General features: G+C 45.4%; 1 protein-coding gene across 1 annotated transcript in view; it reads left to right on the top strand.

The window, feature by feature from the left end:
• Positions 1 to 1,476: 1,476 nt before the first annotated feature.
• Positions 1,477 to 25,303, top strand: part of LOC135573572 (calcium-binding protein 8-like) — a 64,761-nt gene continuing 40,934 nt past the window's right edge. Inside the window, exons 1-2 of the mRNA XM_065022837.1 lie at positions 1,477 to 1,714; positions 10,531 to 10,655. Of these exons, the coding sequence (XP_064878909.1) occupies positions 1,530 to 1,714; positions 10,531 to 10,655 (310 nt within the window). The 5' untranslated portion in view covers positions 1,477 to 1,529. The remainder of the gene's footprint in view (positions 1,715 to 10,530; positions 10,656 to 25,303) is intronic.

Genomic DNA, 25,303 nt, shown 5'->3' with positions numbered 1-25,303 from the left:
CACCTCCTGACCAAGGCCCCTTCTCCCCCAATTGCTCAGTTTAGTTTGGTGGTCAGCTCTAGGAATAGTCTTGTTTGTTCCAAACTTCTTCCATTTAAGAATGATTTGAATGATTGTGTGCCTTGTAACAATCCTGTCTCAGAGCGCTACAGACAATTCCTTCAACCTCATGGCTTCGTTTCTGCTCTTACATGCACTGTCAACTGTGTGACCTTATACAGACTGGTGTGTGCCTTTCCAAATCATCTCCAATCAATTAAACTTACCACAGGTGGACTCCAATAAAGTTGTAGAAACATCTCAAGGATGGAAATGGAAATGGAAACAGGATGCACCTGAGCTGAATTTCGAGTCTCCTAGCAAAGGGTCTGAATACTAATGTAAATATGTTATATATATATATATATATATATATATATATATATTTACACACACACATTTGTGTTTTGTCATTATGGGGTATTGTGTGTAAATTGATGAGTAATTAGTTTAATCAATTTTTGAACAAATCAGTCTGTAATGTAACAAAATGTGGAAACTGTCAAGGGGTCTGAATACTTTCCGAATGTACTGTATACAGAGTACAGGACTGGTCTCACCAGACCCTTGGGCTGATGGATAGAGAGGTGTCTGTCCTTCTGCCTCGGGAGTGAATCTTTGGATGGGTGCTCAGAAGATTAAAAAACCCTCTTATCACCACCCCAACTCCCTGAGATCTCTGATTAATTTGGAGATGGAGACAGATAAGTGAGCCATTTCAAATAGGCTACAGTTGTGCTGATGGAAGAATAACGTAGATTAACCTGCCCTATAGGATTTGAAATAGATTTTGTTTAAAGGCATTTAAACTCTCACGGGAAATTGGGATCAGTGGTGTTTACCATGCCTGGGGGTCTTGAAAAGTGAAAAGAACATATTTGAAGATCATTTCATACATTTTTGTACAATCACTTTAAGAACGTAGCTTGAAATCGGGTATAAGTGTGTACAGATTCCTCATTGTGTCAGAGTGGTAGCCCCCTCCAAACCTAATAGGAGAATGTGTTTGTGAGTGTGAGTATGATAATGTGAGAGAGCATGTGTGTGTGTGTGCGCGCGCGCGTGCGCCTGTGAGAGTGTGACAGAACGATTGTCACGGATAGAGCGAGTCCGTTATTTTACTGTCACACTCCGGTCCCCTGGGGCTTCTTGGTGGGATGGTGCACAGCACGGTAGCGAAGCAAAGCGGGAGGAAGTTAAAAGCGGGAGGAGTTATTCGGGCGCCTGCTTTCTCCCTCGGACGGTCGGTGTGTTTGGTTGCTTGGACAGTACTCTATTAATGTAGTGTAGGACAAACACACAGCTCTGTCACTGACTGTCCTTAAGAGTATCAGGGCCCTCTACGCGTGTGTTTTGAGAGCACACTGTCAGAAGACCAAGAACACTCACACCTGACCCTTCTTGAAGCCTGCTTTGTGTAACTAACGTAGACGGAAACGGACCTTTTCCCGCACGGTCGCATTGCCCACCAGGTGGCACACATCAGGCTGATGATGATAGGACCAGAGAGATTTGGGCTTGTGGAGTTACCGCTGCGCTCAGTGAACGTCGACGGTTCACCTCTCCTGGATTTGGCGGGAGAGGAGCCGTGCGCAACGGGTGACCACCACGAGATTGAGAGCCTAGTGACAGCGTCGGTTGAGGTGCCTGTGACTGTAGAATGCAGTGCGTGGGGGTAAGAGACATTAACAAGCTGATGATACTGACGGGTGGTGTGTGAAGCTACATGACTGTACCAGTCCTGTCACTGCAATGTGATGTCAGAGCATTTCGTATTATACTGTAAATAAATCAGAGAAACACCATTTAGTATGATTCAGTATATTACCTTTCATATGTTATGTATTAACCCCCCTGTTGTGTTCCGGTCGAATTGGACCGATTTACAAGTTTTCTCTCTGAAAAACTTAGTTAAATTAATCTGATTGTCATAAGGTTCCATGACTTTGTCCTCACAGGGCATCTGAACACACAAAATACATTGATGATTTTCATTACATTTTGGGTGTTTTATTTAACATTTGTGCACCTGTTGTGATCCCGGTAACCGGTCATTAGAAATTAATGGGTGAGACTACAATTAGTGTATAGAATTGAGTTCAGGCACATGCCCATTCTTCAGATGGACACACTTCCTGTCCCCAACCCCCACATGCATGTGTGTTTGAGCACACACACACACATCTCACTCCCCTTCCTCTTCAAAGGGGGAGACACTCCAGACCCAAACTGTTACAGACCTATATCCATCCTGCCCTGCCTTTCTAAAGTCTTCAAAAGCCAAGTGGACAAACAGATCACCGACCATTTCAAATCCCACCGTACCTTCTCCGCTATGCAATCTGGTTTCCGAGCTGGTCATGGGTGCACCTCAGCCATGCTCAAGGTACTAAACGATATCATAACCGCCATCGATAAAAGACACTACTGTGCAGCCGTCTTCATTGACCTGGCCAATGCTTTCGACTCTGTCAATCACCGTATTCTTATCGGCAGACTCAACAGCATTGGTTTCTCTAATGACTGCCTCGCCTGGTTCATCAACTACTTCTCAGATGGAGTTCAGTGTGTCAAATCGGAGGGCCTGTTGTCCAGACCTCTGGCAGTCTCTATGGGGGTGCCACAGGGTTCAATTCTCGGGCCGACTCTTTTCTCTGTATTTATCAATGATGTCGCTCTAGCTGTTGGTGATTCTTTGATCCACCTCTACGCTGACAACACCATTCTGTATACATCTATCCTTTCTTTGGACACTGTTAACAAACCTCCAGAACGAGCTTTAACACCATACAACACTTCTTCCGTGACCTCCAACTTCTCTTAAATGCAAGTAAAACTAAATGCATGCTCTTCAACCGATCGCTGCCCGCACCCGCCCGCCCGACTAGCATCACTACTCTGGATGGTTCTGACTTAGAATATGTGGACAACTACAAATACCTAGGCTAGACTGTAAACTCTCCTTCCAGACTCACATTAAGCATCTCCAATCCAAAATTAAATCTAGAATCGGCTTCCTATTTCGCAACAAAGCCTCCTTCACTCATGTTGCCAAACATACCCTCGTAAAACTGAATATCCTACTGATCCTCGACTTTGGAGATGTCATTTACAAAAAGAGCCTCCAACACTCTACTCAGGAAATTGGATGCAGTCTATCACAGTGCCATCCGTTTTGTCACCAAAGCACCATATACTACCCACCACTGTAACCTGTATGCTCTCGTTGTCTGGTCCTCACTACATATTCGTCGCCAAACCCACTGGCTCCAGGTCATCTATAAGTCTTTGCTAGGTAAAGCGCCGTCCTGATCTCAGCTCACTGGTCACCATAGCAACACCCACCCATAGCACGCGCTCCAGCAGGTATATTTCACTGGTCATCCCCAAAGCCAATTCCTCCTTTGTCCGCCTTTCCTTCCAGTTCTCTGCTGAATCACTGAAGTTGGAGACATATCTCCCTCACTAACTTTAAGCGTCAGCTGTCAGAGCAGCTTACACAGCCCATTGCTGCAGCTGTACACAGCCCATCTGTAAATAGCCCATCCCTCCAACTACCTACCTCCTCTTCATATTTGTTTTTCTGCTCTTTTGCACCCCAGTATCTCTACTTGCACATCCTCATCTGCACATCTATCACCCCAGTGTGAATTGCTAAATTGTAATTACTTCGCCACTACGGCCTACTTATTGCCTTACCTCCTTACTTCATTTGCATACACTGTATACTGATTTTTCTATTGTGTTATTGAATGTACGGTTGATCATCCCATGCCTAACTCTGTGTTGTTTTTTTTGTTGCACTGCTTTGCTTTATCTTGGCCAGGTCGCAGCTGTAAATGAGAACTTGTTCTCAACTGGCCTACCTGGTTAAATAAAGGTGCAATAAAAAAAATAAAAAAAATTGGCTTCCATAGCAACCCCCACAGGAACCTTTCCCCAATAGAATCTTTCCCCCACGGGAACCAAACCTGTTGGTATTCTCACAAACAATCGCAACATTGTTTCAATGATATATAGAACTTTTCTCGCAGCTTTGGTATATAAATATTTTTTGAGGCCTTGCTCGCAATTCATTCTGTGGCAGCACAATAACCAAACGATATATGTGAGGCTCTTGATCATATATTTGATCATGACACTGGCGAGGAGGAGAGAGGGCAGGAAACTGACAGTGAAGTAGTCTGTGATATATAGGACAATATGTTAAATCTGGGTATTTGTTATAGTCAAAATAATCCATACATTATGCTTTTTTTTACTAAAAAATGAGCTGTATGAGCTAGGGTCAATGAGGCCTACAGGCCACAAATAGCAAATAGAAGTTCAAACTTGTAAGTTGATAAAAATATCTAACACAACATTAGGTAATAATATATGTATTATTATGGATTTATAATCAGCTATAATGGGGCGGTCATTTTGGACCTGGAACACAGAATTAATTAACATGAAACGAACACAACAGGAGGGTTAATTTATGGATATCCATCATCCATTTCATAGTATATTTTGTAAATTGGAATACGTGCAGCATTTTAGGAATTTTCTAAATGTACAATTTTATGTTTTATTTTACCTTTATTTAACTAGGCAAGCCAGTTAAGAACAAATTCTTATTTTCAATGACGGCCTAGGAACAGTGGGTTAACTGCCTGTTCAGGGGCAGAACGACAGATTTGTACCTTGTCAGCTCGGGGGTTTCAACTTGCAATATGTTATTCATTTTCAAAACATATGATGTTATGAATTCCAATTTGTTGTAGCCAATGTTAGGTAGCTAATCCTAATGTTAGCTACAGTGAGCTCCAAAAGTATTGGCACAGTGACACATGATACATGACTACGGAAAATTCTGAATGAATTGTGAATAATGATGAGTGAGAAAGTAAATATCATAGTCCCAAAAAAGGCTAACCTCCCCTGTTATTGTAATGGTAAGAGGTTAGCATGTCTTGGGGGTATTGTCACGATATTGATATTGTCACGACTTCCTCCGAATTCAGTCCCTCTCCTTGTTCGGGGAACGTTCGGCGGTCGACGTCACTGGTCTTCTATCCACCGCCTTCGTCTTCGCCAATCCACATTTAATTTTCCATTTGTTTTGTCTTGTCTTCCCACACACCTGGTTTCAATCCCATCAATTACATGCTGTGTATTTAACCCTCTGTTTCCCCACATGTCCTTGTCCGGTATTGTTTTTTGTAAGTGCTTGTGCACGTTAAGTCTGGGGTTTTGTCCCATTATAATTATTGTGTTTTGTTCACTGTGATTTTTATCATTAAACTGCGCCGTTGGAACACAGTCTTTGCTCTCCTGCGCCTGACTTCTCTACCGCCAGTACTCACGCCTTACAGAATACCGGACCAAACTTATGGAGTCAGCAGGAGCAGGTACCCCGGGTATAGGGGTGGAGGAGCTCGTCCGGGAGCACGTAGCAATGATCCACCATCTTGGCACCAACATGGACCAGACAATGGACCGCTGGGAGAGACAGTAAGCTCTCCCAGCGCCTCCACCAGCACAACCGGGGTCTCCATTAGGCGCCCCTCCTTCTCCTGGTCCCAGTGGGATTTGTCTCTCCCTTCCCCAAGAATATGATTGGACGGCTGCGAACTACCAGGGGTTCCTATTACAACTGGACCTATACCTGGCAACCGTCCACCCGGCTCCTTCGGGCCGTGAGAAGGTGTCCGCCCTCATCTCGTGCCTCACCGGGAAAGCCCTGGAGTGGGCCAACGCCGTGTAGAGAGAGGGAGATGCGGCGTTGGACCAGTTTGAGGAGTTCACCCGCCGTTTCCGGGCAGTCTTCGACCACCCGCCTGAGGGTAGAGCGGCGGGTGAGCGCCTCATCCATTTGAGGCAGGGGATGAGGAGCGCCCAGGAGTTCGCCCTGGAGTTTCGGACCCTGGCTGCCGGCACGGGATGGAACGACAGGGCCCTGATTGACCAGTATCGTTGCAGTCTGCGCGAGTTGGCCTGCAGATACACCACCTTCATGTTCGACCAGCTGGTGGACATGTCCATCCGGCTGGATAACCTGCTGGCTACCCGCAGATGTTCAGATCAGGGTCTGTTGGTTCCATCCCCTCGCACCCCCTCTCCGATACCCATGGAGCTGGGAGGGGCGGTGCGCAGGGAGACCGGAAGGGGTTCCAGCTCGTGCCCCATCTGTGGTCGCAGAGGTCACACTGCCGGTCGGTGCCGGGTTGGTTCCTCTGGGTATCGAGGCAGCAGGCAGGGAGCTCTGGCGCCACCCCAGGTGAGCCGGTACCATTCTCACCCAGAGCCCTCTGTTGCACATATGTTTGTGTATGTTACTTTCCATGAGTTTTCCCCGCATTCCCAGCATAAGGCGCTTGTTGATACAGGCGCGGCTGGGAATTTTATAGATAAATCGTTCGCCCATAGTTTAGGGATCCCCATTGTTCCAGTGGTTGTACCTTTCCCTGTTCACACCTTAGATAGTTGACCATTAGGGTCAGGGTTGATCAGGGAGGCCACCGCTCCTCGGGGCATGGTGATGCAGGGGGATCACAAGGAGATAATTAGTCTCTTCCTTATTGACTCTCCTTTCTTTCCCATGGTGCTATGCCTACCCTGGTTAGTTTGTCATGACTCCACTGTTTCTTGGCCACAGAGGACTCTCACGGGGTGGTCACGAGAGTGCTCTGGGAGGTGTTTAGGGGTTTCTGTTGGTGCTACTACGGTGGAAAGTCCAGACCAGTTCTCCACCGTGCGTATTCCCCTTGATTATGGCGATTTGGCTCTCGCCTTCTCTAAAAAGAAGGTGACTCAATCACCACCCCATCGATGGGGCGATTGCGCGATAGATCTCCTGGTAGACGCTGCACTTCCCAGGAGTCACGTGTATCCTCTCTCACAGGCGGAGACGGAGGCTATGGAAACGTATGTCTCCAAATCCCTGCGTTAGTGGTACATTCGGTCATCCACTTCACCCGCCTCCTCAATTTTCTTTTGTGAAGAAGAAGAAGGAGGGAGGTCTGTGCCAGTGTATTGACTATCGGTGTCTGAACCAGATCACTGTGAGGTATAGTTACCCGCTGCCGCTCATAACCACAGCGATAGAGTCAATGCACGGGGCGCGCTTCTTCACCAAACTAGATCTCAGGAGCGCTTACAACCTGGTGCTTATCCGGTAGGGAGACGAGTGGAAGACGGCTTTCAGTACCACCTCAGGGCACTTTGAGTACCTCGTCATGTCGTACGGGTTGATGAATGCGCCATCAGTCTTCCAGGCCTTTGTAGACAAGATTTTCAGGGACCTGCACGGGCAGGGTGTAGTGGTGTATATTGATGACATTCTGATATACTCCACTACACGCGCCAAACATGTGTCCCTGGTGCGCAGGGTGCTTGGTCGCCTGTTGGAGCATGACCTGTACGTCAAGGCTGAGATGTGCCTGTTCTTTCAGCAATCTGTCTAAGGTTCTAAGGTTCCACATTTCCACCTCAGGGGTGGAGATGGAGAGTGACCGCATTTCAGCTGTGCTTAATTGGCAGACTCCCACCACGGTAAAGGAGGTGCAGTGGTTCTTTTGGTTAGCCAACTACTACCGGAGGTTTATCCAGGGTGTTGGTCAGGTAGCGGCTCCCATTGGTCGGCTGAGGCAGTGGTCGGCTGAGGCAGACAGGGCTTTTGGTCACCTGAGGGCTCTGTTTACCTCGGCTCCCTTGCTGGCCCATCCGGATCCCTCTTTGGCATTCATAGTGGAGGTGGACGCGTCTGAGGCTGGGATAGGAGCTGTGCTCTCTCAGCGCTCGGATATGCCACCGAAGCTCTGCCCCTGTGCTTTCTTCTCGAAGAAGCTCAGCTCGGCGGAGCGAAACTATGATGTGGGGGACCGGGAGCTGTTGGCTGTCGTCAAGGCTTTGAAGGCATCGAGACATTGGCTTGAGGGGGCTAAGCACCCTTTCCTCATCTGGACTGATCCACCGCAATCTGGAGTACATCCGGGCAGTGAGGAGATTGAACCCTCGCCAGGTAAGGTGGGCCATGTCATTATGATTATTGTGTTTTGTTCACAGTGATTTTTGTCGTTAAACCGACTTCTCTACCCCAGTACGCATGCCTTACAGATATTTGTGCATCTGTTTCTCACACATCATTAGTCATGATTCATTCAGGATTATCCGTAATCATGGTAGCATCCACATTAATGTAGATGTGTTTGGAAACATATTCTATTCTTATTTACAACAAAAGTGATTCCAAAATGACACAACACATTATTTACCATTAATTTATATTGGGCACAAAATATCTGAAACACAAACCAAACAAACAGCAAATGCATCTAACAAATTTCAGTCACAAGCTTGATGTCGTCATTGCGTCTTCTGCGTCTTTACCTTTGAAATATACGGTTATTTGTCAGTCCAAATGTAGCCCTCCCTGTCCAGGTATCCTGTTCAGGTAGAGGGATCAGGGAAATATTGCATTACTGTATATTTGTAAGTATTTTTCCAGTGATAAAATGAGCAGGGAGACAGACAGCGGGAACAGCAGTGGGGTTGGTATTTGATCCCAGGCAGGTAGGGGTGGCCAATGTCAGGCACAGGAAAATACTTAGGTATGATCACATTTAGAAGAAATGTTTGGGGATATGGATTATAGTCAAATTATGTTAGATGTCCAGCAAGAGACTTGACCAACCTGCAGGTTGCGTGTCTGGTTATGTGACAGTGTGTCGGTGTACGATTCAAAGATGTTTGTGTGTGTATGTGATAAATATTGTGCTGACCCGGCTCTCTCCCTCTATCCCTTTTTCTCTATTTCCCCTCACTTCTCTCTGCTCCTCCCCCCTCCTCTCTCTCTTCTATCTGTGTGGCTGCTCTGCCCCCCTCTCTTCTCTCTCCAACTTATCCACTCCTTCAGTCACTTTAACTATACCTACATGTACATATTTCCTCAATTAGCCCGGCTAACCGGTGCCCCCGCACATTGACTCTTTTTCCTTTACCACCTGTATATAGCCTCACTACTGTTATTTTCACTGTAATTGTACTGTTTTTTTTTATTTTATTTCTGTACTTATCTACTGTTTACCTAATAGCTATTTTTTACTTCAAAATTGCACTGTTGAACCTCTCTCTCTCACACACACACACACACAGTGAGAGAGAGACTCACCCTGGCTGTCATTATCTGCCCCATATTTGTATTGCTCTAAGGGGTGGCAGGGTAGCCTAGTGGTTAGAGTGTTGGACTAGTAACCGAAAGGTTGCAAGTTCAAATCCCCAAGCTGACAAGGTACAAATCTGTACAAATCTGTCGTTCTGCCCCTGAACAGGCAGGGGAACCTGCTGTTCCTAGGCCGTCATTGAAAATAAGATTTTGTTCTTAACTTGCTTAGTTAAATAAAGATAAAATAAATAAATAAATAAGCAGTGATGAGAGAGGGGGAGACAGAGTCAGAGAGCAAGAGGGACGTACTGTATATATACTGTATACTGTATAAATCGATAAAGAGACGGATACAGAGAACATTGTTTGTGGTGGTTGTAGTTCAGTGTCTTGGGTTGTATACACTGTGTGTGTCTCTATAGCTCCTTAGTGGAATGGGGGACATCTAGGGCAGGTCCAACCTGCAGCCATCACATATTCAAATGAGATTTAGATCTCCAAGGATGTTTTATTGATCTGCCAGTATTTTCATTCAGATGTTCCAGTTAACTCTTTGATGTTTCCTTTCATTTGCCTACCAATTAAATTGGATTATTCACCATGGCAACCACTTATGTCTCAGTTTGGTTGGCTTTCATGGAGATCAGACTGTTTTCATTTGAATGGATATTTGTGTGTTTTTGACCAAATGTAAGTCAGAACAAATACTTATTTAACTTGTATAATATTCCTGTTGCTATTGTTATATATAAATACAATACATTTGTATGTAGAGGGATAACTTTCTTCACCCGTTCTCGTACCATTTTGTACAATTATGTGATTAGCCTACCCGTTGGTGTAACTGTAATGTTAATTCTCTTGAGAGGAATTATTATTTTTCTCTTATTGTCAATTGTGTATAGAGATTGCTAACATTACTGTTAAATGTGGTATTCTCTATTGGACTTACATTACAGTCATTTTCTATTTCTTTTACCCTGTTTCCCTCTGTACACAGACCACATACTGTATATACTCATCATCTCCACAGATCATTAAACCCCTAGACTGGGCTTCTGTCTCTTTGACGAGAGTGCAGTCCGGTATCCGTTTACTCACAGTGGCCTATCCACACATAAAGTTGTGTGGTTTGTTTAACGTTTCAATCATGGTTTTTGTTTGACATACATTTTAAAGTAAAAAAAACTTAGTCTCAGCCAGGGGGAGAGGATGGAGGAGAAGGGGAGGAGTAGAGGGAAAGAGAGGTAGAGAAAGATAGATGGGTTCACTCTCTTTCACACACCTACTGTATATGGGTACACAGACCCTCAGCATTCAAACTGTATACGTGTGTTCTGCAGAGAGAAGATGCCGTTCCACCACGTCAGGTCTACACTGCTCTACACTGGAAGTCTCCTGAGCCGGACTCTGTCTGAGGGGAGCGAAGCCTTCCAAATCACCAGTATATCCACTGAGGAGCTAGGAGGTCAGTGTATGTGTGTGTAAGTGTGCGCACTTGTGCAATAGTATTGATATAAAGCTTAGGTATAAAGTGGTCTGTCCTCCAAATCTCTTCATTCTTCGCCACAATGTAAACAACTATTTATCCGTTCAATAAAGAAGTAGCACCGACTTGCAAAGCTACACTGGCTCAATAAGAAAGTGTTTGATTGGCTGTAGCAGACAGATACTGTCACGTTGCATAAGGATGGGAGACAGTCGGAGGATACGTAATCGTTCAAAAAAATTCTCTACCCAAAACAAAAGAGTGAGGTGTAAACCTCTAAAATAATTAATTGGACGAGACCCGTAATAACAAGTGCACAAAAATACACGTAGCACCAAAAATAAAAATGGGCACAGGTACTCACAAGACCAATAGACATAGAACACTGATCAACAAAGACAGTCCGGGGTTGTGGTGATGATCCAGTTCAGCGACACCTAGAAGGCCGGTGACGTAGACCTCTGAAGCTGGTGAACGGAATGAGCAACAGTACCGGTGTCACGACTTCTTCCCAAGTCGATGCCTCTCCTTGTTCGGGCGGGTGTTCGGCGGTCAACGTCGCCGGTCTAGCCATCGCCGATCCATTTTTCATTTTCCATTTGTTTTGTCTCGTTTTTCCACACACCTGGTTCTCATTTCCCTCATTATGTGTTGTGTATTTAACCCTCTGTTCCCCCCATGTCTTTGTGTGGCATTGTTTATTGTGCTTGTGCACATTTTGTTTGACTTGTGCGCGTCGGGTTATTGTGCCCATACTTTGTATTTCTCATGCCGTTGGTTTTACTATTAAACTACTATTAAACTATTAAAGTATTATCAAGTTCTGCTCTCCTGCGTCTGACTTCCCTGCCACCAGATACGCACGCCTTACAACCGGGGGGGATCTGTGACAGATACAACCCTTTCCTGCACTGAGCAATCTGATTGGTCGAAGCATGTCCTGTGGACGGTCAAGGGCTAAGTGTTTAGAAACTAATTAGTGTAATTCTGACCTCTTAGTGTTGGGTTATCACTGCGTCCTGTCAATCACACATGGGAACCTTTGATGTGGAGAACAAAGAGATCCCATTGGGTGTTGGAGATAAATGGATGTTGATAATCCACCCATCAAGGGATTCAGAAAGCTATTTTTCAATCGCCTGCCTGTCTGTCTTTGTATGTCAAAATCATTGTAATATACTTCACCTTAAAAATCTAAATGAAAATGATTCAAATCTAAAAGATACAATTCAACCAGAGAGTGCCTTTAGATCATGAGAAAAGACCACACATGACCTCTGCACTTGAATCATTCCCACATTGAATGGCTAGGCCCGCTACGCTATGAAACACTATTGCACAGACTTTGATATTACCAGCTGCAATTGATATGCTGAAAACAGTGTGTCACCACACAGGCTGGGGCACAGAAACTCACACGAATAGGCCTACCTTTGTTAGATAATGTTTAACAAATAATTTATACTATTGCTAGCAATAAAGATGTAACTGACTGAACAACTCAAACTCCCCAGCTTATGCTCTACAAATGGACGTTGACTGTAAGGGGCAAAATGTCCATGCATTGACTTTTGTTCATTATACATGTCGGGGGATACTATTCACGAGGGCATATTATTCTGTCCCACGATTCCCAAGATTGAAATGGCACAGGGGATGTTCAGTGTGCTGTGTGGCTGTATTGACAAAAAACGTATTCCATGGGAACGAATAGTGGGCTTTTGCAAAGATGGGGCTCCATCTATGGCGGGATGGTAGGCAGGCCTCTGCAGTATAGTTATGAATGTGTCTCCCTCTGCCATATAAACGCATTGTATGATACACTGATAGCAACTGGTGGCAAAAGAGCTGAGCACAGAACTCAGACATACTGCAGCAGGTAACTTCGATTATAAACTACATCAAACCACACACTGTGCGCACGACTGTTCGCAAAACCATGTGGATATTTGGGATCAGAGCATGACAATGTTCTATTCCACACAGAGGCTTGGTGGTTATTGAGGGGGAGTGTTGGAAAGAATTTTCGCATGTTTGTGTAACGGTTTTCTAATGGTGAAGGAGAGTCGGACCAAAATGCAGCGTGTATATTACGATCCATGTTTTAATAAACAAACGTAACACGAATCTAAATACAATTACTACAAAAAACAATAAACGTAATGAAAACCGAAACAGCCTATACTGATGTAACCTAACCTAGACAGGAACAAGGACATCAAGACACTAAGGACAATCACCCACAATACAACCAAAGAATATGGCTGCCTAAATATGGTTCCCAATCAGAGACAACGATAACCACCTGCCTCTGATTGAGAACCACTCCAGACAGCCATAGACTTTCCTAGAACACCCTACTAAGCTACAATCCCACTAACATACACACCAAAACCCCCAGACAAAACACACCACAATACAAAAACTCCATGCCACACCCTGGCCTGACCCAATACATGAAGAAAAACACAAAATACTTAGACCAGGGCGTGACAGTTTGAGGTCGCGAGAACTTTCAGATATCAAAATGGTGTTGTGGGCCCAAAAAGTTTGGGAACCCCTGCCTTATCACTTCAAGGCTAGATTCAACATGTCGTGCTGAAGATCTGCATTGTAGCGTGGTTGAAATGTAAAGGTAATTTTTGATTGAGCCGATAAATGCAGCATTTACCGTGAATACGGGAACATTGCCTTTAAAGCTGAAATATCGATCCTTTTGGGATAACCCAACCAAATTCACATAGAAATGTGAGTTATAGATCTGTCATTCTTATTGAAAGCAAGTATAAGAAGCGGTAGATCTGTCTGGGCACAATTTCTTTGCTTCCCGTTATTAAATTTTGTTTTTGCATCTTTTAATTTCAGTTTTGTACACTAGCTTTAAACTGCTGAAAATACAATATTTTTGGTTATTGAAAAGATATTTCACAGCAGATTAGATGGTACATTGATTCTCTGCACTATACAGTACATTGCTTGTTTTGTCACAAACTGAAATTAGGCAAACTACTAGAATTATAGCAACCAGGAAATGGCAGAGAAATTTCTGCATATTGCAACTTTAAATGTCAATCGTGCTACAGCGCAGCTACGGATTGAATCGAGCCCTTACTGTTGAAAGTATCAGTTATATTACAGTGGTTGTACTTTAGTCTGGATTTGTTGTTTCTCAGTGAGGGATGATGTCTGTCCAGACTGAAGGGTGTATCACAGCGTGAGCCACACAAAACTCACTTGCGTGCATACATGTACAGGGCATTCGGAAAGTATTCAGCTCCTTTGACTTTTTCCAAATTTTGTTATGTTACAGGCTTATTCTAAAATGGATTAAATAAATACAAATCCTCAATCTATATACACTACCCCATAATGAGAAAGCGAAAAAACAGATACCTTTACATAAGTATTCAGACCCTTTGCTATGAGACTCAAAATTGAGCTCAGTTGCATCCTGTTTCCATTGATCATCCTTGAGATTTTTCTATAACTTGATTGGAGTCCACCTGTGGTAAATTCAATTGATTGGACATGATTTGGAAAGGCACACACATGTCTATATAAGGCCCCACAGTTGACAGTGCATTTCAGAGAAAAAAACAAGATGTGAGGTAAAAGGAATTGTCCGTAGAGCTCTGAGACAGGAGGCACACATCTGGGGAAGGATACCAAAAAATGTATGCAGCATTGAAGGTCCCTGAGAACACGGTGGCATCTATCATTCTTAAATGCAAGCAGTTTGGAACCACCAAGACTCTTCCTAGAGCAATCTATGGAGAATAGACTTCGCCAGGGAGGTGACCAAGAACACGGTCACTCTGATAGAGCTCCAGAATTCCTCTGTGGAGAAGGGATAACCTTCCAGAAGGACAACCATCTCTGCAGCACTCCACCAATTAGGCCTTTATAGTAGAAGCCATTCCTCAGTAAAAGGCACATGACAACCCACTTGGAGTTTGTGAAAAGGCACCTCAAGGACTCTCAAATCATGAGAAACTTGAAACCAAGATTGAACTGTTTGGCCTGAATGCCAAGCGTCACGTCTGAAAATCTGCCACCATCTGTACGGTGAAGCATGCTGGTTGCAGCATCATGCTGTTGTGATTTTTTAGTGGCAGGGACTGGGAGACTAGTCAGGATTGAGGGAAAGATGAACGGAGCAAAGTAGAGAGATCCTTGATGAAAACCTGCTCCACAGCGCTCAGAAACTCAGACTGGAGGCGAAGGTTCACCAACCAACAGGACACCAACCCAAAGCACACAGCCAAGACAATGCACGAGTGGCGTACAGAGTAAAGAGTAAAGGGTCTGAATACTTGTAAATGTGTCATGTAAATGTGAACAAAATAATATTTGTTTTGTTGCAAAAATATCTAACCTGTTCTTGCTTTATCATCATGGTGTATTGTATGTAAATTGATGATAGAAAAAAAATGTTTTAATCCATTTTAGAATAAGGTTGTAACAAAATGTGGTTGTAACAAAAAGTCAAGGGGTACTTCCCGAATGCACTGTATACACACACTCAGGCGGCAGCAGCAGTAATTCAATAGAGTACAGGCTTAACTTAATAACAGAAGCAGAATATCATATGGAATGTTATTGAATAGTTTGGGTTAGGCCTAGTCTCAGAGGAATGCTCCTCAGAGCCAAATGCTGATGACAGGTTGCCCTATGCAGGGAAATATGGGACCAGGGGCGATGAGGGACAGGGAGTGGCTGAGGGAGGCCAGACGGAGCTTGCCGCAGAGTCTTGCTTTGAGCGCACACCGTGCAATGAAGGCTGAGACATCAGGAGCCATGATGGGCCACCAGAAGCGTTGTCGGAGGAAAGCCAGGGTACAACAAGCACCCGGATGACAGGTAAGCCTGGAGGAGTGAGCCCATTCCAGGACCTGAGGCCGGGCCGAATCAGGAGCGAACATCTGGTTAGCCGAGGTGTTGTGCCTTGCAGACCAGAGGGCCAAACATGAGGCAGGTAGCATGGTCTCAGATTCAGAGGGAGTGGCAATGGAACTGTACAGATGGGAGAGAGCGTCCGGCTTCACGTTTTTGCACCCTGGGGCGGTAGGAGATGGTGAAATTGAACCTGGTAAATAACAGCCCAACAAGCTTGCCTTGGGTTGAAGCGCTTGGCAGTGCATACCAAAAAATAGATGTTCCTCCCCTTCCAGCCAGTGCCTCCACTCCTCCAGAGCCATCTTAACCAATAGAGGTTCCCAGTTCCCAATGTCATAGTTCGCAGGGTTGAGACGATGGGACATGAAGGCATACGGATGAAGCTTTTGGTCCTGGACGGATCTCTGGGAAAGGATGGCCCCTTCTCCCACGTCGGAAGCGTCAACCTCAACCACAAACTGGCGAGTCGGGTCCGGATGGGGGCATGTCCCGGAGCACATCGTTGACCAGGAAGACAGTGGGCACGTTGGTGAGTCCAAACGGTATGACCAGGTACTCATAGTGTCCACTGGCAGTGTTGAAAGCCATCTTCCACTCATCTCCTTCGCGTATCCGCACAAGGTGGTAGGCATTCCGAAGGCCGAGGAGTGGTAGAGGGTACCGATTGTTGATCGTAATGTCATTGAGGCCCCGGTAATCAATACATGGACGCAGGGTCTTGTCCTTCTTTCCCACAAAGAAGAATCCTGCACCAGCAGGAGAGGAGGAAAGACAAACGCTACCAACAACCAGAGAGCCCTCGATGTACTCCTCCATGGCCTTGGTCTCAGGACCAGACAGGGAATATAGCCGGCCTCGAGGCTGTGTGGTGCCCGGGAGGAGGTCAATAGCACAATCATAAGGATCACAATCATAAGGATAACCCATGACTAGGCCTGTGGTCCAGTCAATATCGGTGTTGTGCTTCTGGAGCCAAGAAAATCCCAAACCAATAGGGATGTAGGGAGACTCAATGAGGAGAAGCTGGTTTCCAGATACCCAATGAATAAGGATTCAGGTCTCTTCACTGGGCAGGTGGCTATGTAATGCCCTACAGCACCACAATACAGACAATTATTGGAGCTTAGCCTGTATGAACGTTCCCTAGGCGATAATCTAGCTCTTCCCAGTTGCATAGGTTCCGGTGTATCCGACTCACCCGTCATCGATGATTCTCGAGGGAGATCGGGTGGCCTTAGATCCTCTCGGAAAGCAGCCTTCCGGGACTTCCGGATTCCTTTGGAGGTGAGCGAGCCGCAGCAGATTGACGAGTGTGACCAATTAATCTGTCCATTAATCCTAATGGTGAGGGCAAGGAGGGAATCAAGGTCCACCGGTAACTCTCGAGCAGCTAGTTCATCTTTTATCACCTCTGATAATCCCTGAAGGAAGGTATCGAATAGGGACTCCGGATTCCAGGCACTCTTGGCGGCCAACGCGCGAAAGTCTACAGCGTCGTCTGCCACACTACGGGAGTCTTCATGTAATTCCAGTAGTTTTCGGTCCGCCTCTCTCTCGGATACCGGAGAATCGAATACCTTCCTTACCTCTGTAATGAAGTCTTCCTGATCATGACGAATGGCAGATTATTGCTCCCAAACTGCCGTAGCCCAGGAGAGCGCCCTTCCCATCATTAGCGTAATAATATACTGAGGGAGCACCGAGAAAGAAAACCCCGGCAGGTTCCAGGATTCCCAGAATATCATTCCGGATGAGTTCATCGGGGTTCTCTGGGAGCCGGGGTAGGCTGTACAAACCCACCACTAATAGTAAAAAGGTTACTGGGTGGTTGGGAGGTCTCAAGAGATGGAGGGCTGCCTATGAGCTAACTCACTGATTTGCTCCATAATAGCCTTGAACCCTTGGTAGTGGTGTTCCGCCAGGGAACAAAGCCCTTCCAAAAGGTCCAGCAATAGCTCCTCATGGCTCCCAATACTGGGGCTGTCAAGAAGGAGGGGGGTCTTTCTCCGTGTCTCAATGCCATCACCACCAAGTACCGCTACCCCCTTCCGTTGGTGCCGGCCACCATTGAAAAGCTCCGCGGGGCCCAGTTTTCTCCAAGCTGGACCTGCGGCGTGTCTACAATTTGATCCGCATCTGGTAGGTGGATGAATGGAATACGTCCTCCAGCCCGGTATCTGGGCACTACGAGTACTTGGTGATGCCTTATGGTTTAGCCAATGCTACGTCGGTGTTCCAGGCATTCGTAAATGAGGTTTTTCGGGACATGCTTGGGCGCCAGGTGGTCATGTATATTGACGACATCCTGATCTACTCGGCCACCTTGGAGGATCATATCGCCCATGCCCGGGTAGTCCTGGGGCGCCTGCTGGAGACCAGTGCCAGTTCCATTAGGTCGTCGTCTCCTTGGGATATCAGATCAGCCCACAGTGAGTGGTTATGGAAGAAAGGAAGGTAGATGCGATCAGGTCATGGCCAGTCCCACCACCATAAAGGGACTACAACTTTTACAGAAGCTTCATCGGGAACTTCAGCTCCATCAACTCACCTCTCTCCTCAAAGGTGGTCCCCGTCAGTTGGCGTGGAATCCTGCAGCTGATGAGGCCTTCCACCTGCTGATGAGGCATTTCACCTCCGCCCCGTTGCTGAAACACCTAGACCCTACGCTGCATTCATGGTGGAGGTGGATGCCTCAGAAGTGTACGTGGGGGCCGTCCTGTCACAATGACAACGTAGTCCACAAAAACCATCCGTTTGCATACTACGCTAAAAAACTGTCCCCTGCAGAGAGGAACTATGATGGTGATTGGGATCTCCTGGCGGTGAAGTTGGCATTCGAGGAGTGGAGACACTGGTTGGAGGGCGCCACGGACCCGTTTCTCATCCTCACCGACCATCGGAACTTGGAGGTGGCTGAACCCGCGCCAAGCAAGGAGGGCCCTTTTCTTTACTAGATTGAACTTCACCTTGTCATACCACCCAGGTTCCTGAATATCCAAACCGATGCCTTGTCCGAACTCAATGATTCAGGAGAGGTTTCTGTCCTGAGTGGTCCCATTAGCTGCCCTCCCGAATCGTTGCCCCGTGTTCTGGGACATAGACCTGGACATCCGACAGGCTCTGGAGAGGGAACCCGCACTGGCTACCTGTTCTCCAGAGCGCACCTACATTCCAGCGGAGGTAAGGGATCAGCTTTTGGCCTGGGTGCACACATCCCTTGCCGCTGGACACCCAGGTATCACCCGCTCCACTCAATCCATTTCCATTAAGTACTGGTGGCCCACCTTGACACAGGACGTCTCCAACGTCAACTCCTGCTCCGTATCTACCCAAACCAAGTCTCCCCGGGAACGCACCAGCCGTGGTGAAACCATCAGACAGGGGCAACCCCTTCCCCTCCCCGTGTCTCAGCGGCCTTGGACCCATCTGTTGATAGGTTTTATTTTTGTTTTCTTCTGATCTTCCCCTGTCTGATGGTTTCACCACTATTATGGTTGTTGTGGATAGATTCTCCAAAGCCTGATGTTTTATCCCTCTCTCTGGTCTCTATACCACTCTCCAGGTCACTGAGGCACTGTTTCAGCAGGTCTTCCTGCACTATGGCCTTCCAGAGGATATTGTCTCCGACCGTGGTCCTCATTACACGTCACTTGTATGGCGAGTCTTCATGGACAAACTGGGGCTCATGGTCAGCCTCACAATTGTGTACTGTCCTCAGTCCAATGGGCAGATGGAGAGGACCATCCACAGGAATCTCCCCAGCTCCTGGAGTCACTGTCAGGACCAGCAGAGAGAGTGGTCCCGATTTCTTCCCTGGACGGAGTACGCCCAGAACTCACTTCGTCACTCCTCTACCGGGTTGTCTCCCTTCCAGTGCATCCTGGGGTACCAGCCGGCCCTTGCTCCGTGGACCCCGAGCCAGACCGAAGCCCCTGTGGTGGATGAGTGGTTCCGGCATGCAGGAGAGGTTTGGGACGCTGCCCTGCGTGAGGCACCAACACACGTCCGGTGCCAGAGGGAGCAGGTGGAGTGAGGCACCCATTTTCCATCCTGGTGGAGTGAGGCACCCATTTTCAATCTCATCTGGATCTCCACCAGGAACCTCCCGCTCCTCCTGCCCTGCCAGAAGCTGGGCCCCCGGTTTGTGGGGCCATTCAAAGTCCTATGGAGGGTCAATGAGGTAACTTACCGAATACAGCTTTCCAATGACTACCGGATCTCACCCTCTTTTTCACCCTCTCAGGCCGGTGGTTCCTGGTCCCCTGGCTGATGCTGTACCCCACGACACCCCTCCACCTCCCCTGGACATTGAGGGTAGTCCCATCCATGCCGTCAGGTCCCTCCTGAACTCCAGATGTCGTGGGAGTCGGCTCTAGTACCTGGTGGACTGGGAGGGGTACGGTCCAGAGGAGCGGTGTTGGGTTCCGGTGGACCACATTCTAGATCCTAACATCATCTGAGATTTATACTTTTGCCGTCTGGACTGGCCCGCTCCTCGTTGTCCTGTGACTGGAGCCGAGCATCAGGGGAGGGTGTTCTGTCACAACCACTCGTTCACCCTCTCCGTGGCTCAACATCGCCGGTCTGCTAAACACTGGTCCTGGAAACCCATCATTACGCACACCTGGCAACCTTCATTACGTACACCTGCGCTTCATTAGGCATTAAACTCATTAACTGCACTTGTTTCCTGAATTTCTGCATCTGCGTTACATAATTGTAGAGTTTACTAGATTAATGAAATGGCGATCCATTCAGACCAGACCAAACTGATTGAACTTTCATAACTACATTAAATGTGAGGCAGCTCTTTCAGAAACAGCAGATAATGTTGCTTCTCTCTTGTGCTGCATACAGATAAATCACTTTGCTATAGAGGAGAAAAACCGCTGTGTCAATCCCACTCATTTTGTTTGGAGATAGAATAAGAGGAGCTCTGCGATTATCTGTTGAAATGGGGAGGTTTACAGGCTTAGATGGGTGTTGCGACTTAACTCAAACATTCTGAAAACTGACAGCGTAGACAGGCGGAAGAGACATCTGAGACTGGATTAGTACAAAGACACAGAGGAGAGGAGGGGAGAGAGGGGGGGGTTCAGTCAGAGAATATCAAAGAGAGAAATATACAGAAGTGGGGCTCTGTCTACACCATGGCTCTGAAGATGAATTGATACAGATGGGAAATATGGAAGGGAGAGATAAAGAGGGAGTCTTTAAGCTTACCTTGGTGAGAACCCAGAACAGTTTCCATCACTCAACAATCAGACAGTGGTGTGTTTTCATGCATGCCAGGCTTCCCCCAAAAATGTACTAATAAAAAATACAAAAACATAAAATATATATTTTGTCTCTGCTTCATCATTTTCCTTCAATTTGCAAGAGGTTGAATGTGGAGAAAAGGAGAAAACATCCGAATGAGCGAAACAGCGCACCTTTGTGTCTCTACCAATAGGCCATCTATTTGATGTCTTGTCGAAACGAGTATGACATTGTTGCTGCCCATAGCCTTGAAGGCAAGAGAAGCCAGTGAGTATCTGGCCTCCCTTGACAAAAAAAGTATTGATAAATTTGCCAATCAGCGTTAAGCTAAACTGAGCGAGCTCAACTGTGAATGGTCCTGGCGCACCAAAAAAAGTGTCAACAGAAGCCAGGTTGGATTTTGCGTCACTCCTATCAAATCCCATACTTCATTGACAGAAAAACTTCAATTGTTGAAAAATAAGGAAAGGTGACTACAGTGGAGGAACACAACTAATATGAATGTATTGGTCTCAACCCACATCAAAGCAAAGCTCTGTAATGGAAAGTCACAATGTTGGAAATGGTGACTTTGCACTAACCCAGAAAATTACTTCAGTAGAAGTAGAAGTAACCCAACTTCATTCTCTGCATGTCCACAATGTTGTGAAAAGGGATATTTATTGATGACAATTGTATTTAATGTTTTGCAAAAGTGGATCTAAGATTGTCATGTATTGTCATGTTATGTCTTGTTCCTGTTCTTTCTCTTCACTTCGTTTCCCCCTGCTGGTCGTATTAGGTTACCTTCTCTCCCTTTCCTTCCCCCAGCTGTTCCTCATCTCCTCTAACTACCTCGTACTTCTCCCACCTGTTCCCTTTTTTCCCTCTGATTAGGTCTCTATTTCTCTCTCTGTTTCTGCTTCTGTCTTTGTCAGATTCTCGTTTGCTTCACCCTTGTCCCGTCCTGTCGTAATCTGCCTCTTCATCAGATGCTACGTGTGATCAGGTACCTCTGTCTTCTACAACCCGCGCCTACCCGGAGAGACCAGCAGTCTGTTGCCGCTAACCCTGCTATTCTCCTCTGCTGCTAGAAGGGGACTCTCCTGTAAAGATCAGAGGACTTTATGATTTATTTGTCGCCCTCTCTGCGGGTTGTCTATTTTGTCAACCGATACATCTGAAGAGGATTTATGTCTTCCCTGTGTTTGGACATTAAAAGACTCTGTTTCTGTTAAACCGCTTTTGGGTCCTCACTCACCTGCATAACAAAGATATGCAATCCAGGTACAAAGGCAAAACAACTGACCAGATATTCTGCAAATGTATTTATAATTTGATCATTGTTGTTCTGCTATTGGTACTTTGAACCACATTTCCAAAAATACTTGTGGGTCTTTCTATAAATCATGGGGCCAATGTGCAATCAATTAAAATGTCATGAAAAATAATTGTTATCCAGTTCCACATGTGTATTTAGAGGAATATATGCAAATTGACCTGTAAAAACAGAGGCCTAGAACTATACATCCTTTAACCTCTACGGGATCGCGATTTCCCCCCCCCCCCCCCCCCATGATTAGCATGAGGTTGTAAGTAACAACAACAAAAATCCAGGACATAGACATATCTGATATGAGCAGAAAGCTTAAATTCTTGTTAATCTAACTGCACTGTCCAAATTAGGGTAGCAATTACAGTTGGAGAAGAACATGCTATTGTTTGAGGAGAGTGCATAATTATGAGCTTGAAAATGTATGAATAAACCAATTAGGCACATTTGGGCAGTCTTGATGCAACATGTTGAACCGGAATGCAATGGTTCATTGGATCAGTCTAAAACATTGCATATTCATTGCTGCCATCTAGTGGCCAAAATCAAAAAAATTCCTGGGCTGGAATAATACATTGTGGCCTTTCTCTTGCATTTCAAAGATGATAGTAAAACATTTTTTTTGAAAAACGCATCTTTTTTTCTTTGTATTATCTTTTACCAGATCTAACGTGTTATATTCTCCTGCATTAATTTCACATTTCCACAAAAGTCAAAGTTTTTCTTTCAAATGGTATCAAGAATATGCATATCCTTTTACATACACTTAGGTTGGAGTCATTGAAACTTGTTTTTCAACCACTCCACAAATTTGTCGTTAACAAACTAGTTTTGGCAAGTCGGTTAGGACATCTACTTTCTGCATGACACAAGCATTTTTTCCAACAGATTATATCACTTATAATTAATTTTATCACAATTCCAGTGGGTCAGAAGTTTACATACACTAAGTTGACTGTGCCTTTAAACAGCTTGGAACATTCCAGAAAACTATGTCATGGCTTTAGAAGTTCTGATAGGCTAATTGACATCATTTGAGTCAATTGGAGGTGTACCTTGTGGATGTATTTCAAGGCCTACCTTCAAACTCAGTGCCTCTTTGCTTGACATCATGGGAAAATCAAAAGAAATCAGCCAAGACCTCAGACCTAGACCTCTACAAGTCTGGTTCATCCTTGGGAGAAATTTCCAAATGCCTGAAGGTACCACGTTCATCTGTACAAACAATAGTACGCAAGTATAAACACCATGGGACCATGCAGCGGTCATACCGCTCGGGAAGGAGACGCATTCTGTCTCCTAGAGATTAATGTACTGTGGTGCGAATGTGCACATCAATCCCAAATCAATCCCAGAACAACATCAAAGGACCTTGTGAAGATGCTGGAGGAAACAGGTACAAAAGTATCTATATCCACAGTAAAACGAGTCCTATATCGTCATAACCTGAAAGGCTGCTCAGCAAGGAAGAAGACACTGCTCCAAAATCTCCATAAAAAAGCCAGACTACAGTTTACAACTGCACATGGGGACAATTTTATTTTTTTAGAAATGTCCTCTGGTCTAATGGAACAAAAATAGAACCGTTTGGCCATAATGACCATTATTATGTTTAGAGGAAAAAGGGTGAGGCAATGGCAATTTAAAGGCAATGGTACCAAATACAAATTGATTGTATGTAAACTTCTGACCCACTGTGAATGTGATGAAAGAAATAAATCATTCTCTCTACTATTATTCTGACATTTCACTATCTTAAAATAAAGTGGTGATCCTAACTGACCAAAGACGGGGATTTTTTTTCGAGGATTAAATGTCAGGAATTGTGAAAACTGAGTTTAAATGTAGTTGGCTAAGGTGTATGTAAACTTCCGACTTCAACTGTAGGTACTAATATAGGACCCACCCATTAACAGTTTAAGAATAATGCATTTTTTGGGCCTTGCTAATGCATTGATAGTCTATCCTACGGAATTGCAAACGGTAGACTCGGTGTCTAATCCGAGGCACAAAGACATACGAAAACATGAACTCATTACCTTGATGCTTTTCTGTGTTAAATCTAACGAGATCCTGGTGTAAATCAAGCGGACAACAACAGATGATCAACATTAATTCACTACATATTAGATCCAAGGTGGTTCCAGGCACAACTGTCTTCACCGGCATAATGAATGAGACACCAAAATATTCTGGACATTCCTCATGAACACCTTTTCCAGCACTGGGCTGTTGTTGAATTGCATGCGCTATCACAACAGCTGTTGGTCACTTGACTGTCATTCAGAAAATTCCTTCCTGGATCAGATGATGATGTGCGAATATATCATGATGTCATTAAACAGCTCAACACCGTGCACATCCAACAAGTATTATGCATAATCATTGAAGAACCACATTAATGACAATATCCGTATAAGTTTTAAGTATCAAGGTAAGGTGACTCTTTGAATAAGAAGCATTAGATTTTACAATCTTGTACATTTTGGGGGATTTGTATGCCCATGAAAACCGTTTTCGCCCCTTAACATAAGGAGACAGGAAATGTTATGTAGTTACACTGAATTTCTGAGGTCTCTATACAAAAACCTGTCTGACAGCTTGTTCAAGGATTCCTACAGGGTTCAAGTTCAATGTCTATTTTAACTGGGTAATGCTTAATATATGATCCACTACATGTCCAAATGAGTGGATTCAGGTTTTTCAGCCACACCCACAGGTGTATATATTTGAGCACACCGCCATGCAATCTCCATAGACAAACATTTACAGTAGAGTGGCCCGTACTGAAGAGCTCGGTGACTTTCAACGTGTCCTGGTAGAGCTTCCCGGGTCAACTGTAAGTGCTGTTATTGTGAAGTGGAAACTCTAGAAATAACAATAGCGAAGTGGTAGGCCACATAAGCTCACAGAACACAAGTGCTGATGCGCATAATGTGTAAAAAATCATCTGTCCTTGGTTGCAACACTCACTACCGAGTTCCAAACTGCCTCTGGAAGCAACGTCAGCACAAGAACTGTTCGTCAGGAGCGTCATGAAATGGGTTTCCATGGCCGTGCAGCCCACAAAAGCCTAAGATCACCATGCGCAATGCCAAGCTTCGTCTGGAGTGGTGTAAACCTTGCCGCCATTAGACTCTGAAGCAGTGGAAATGCGTTC

The sequence above is a fragment of the Oncorhynchus nerka genome, linkage group LG10 (assembly GCF_034236695.1).
Source record: "Oncorhynchus nerka isolate Pitt River linkage group LG10, Oner_Uvic_2.0, whole genome shotgun sequence".
Taxonomy (NCBI): Eukaryota; Metazoa; Chordata; class Actinopteri; order Salmoniformes; family Salmonidae; genus Oncorhynchus; species Oncorhynchus nerka.
This window is presented reverse-complemented; position numbering and strand designations above follow the sequence as displayed.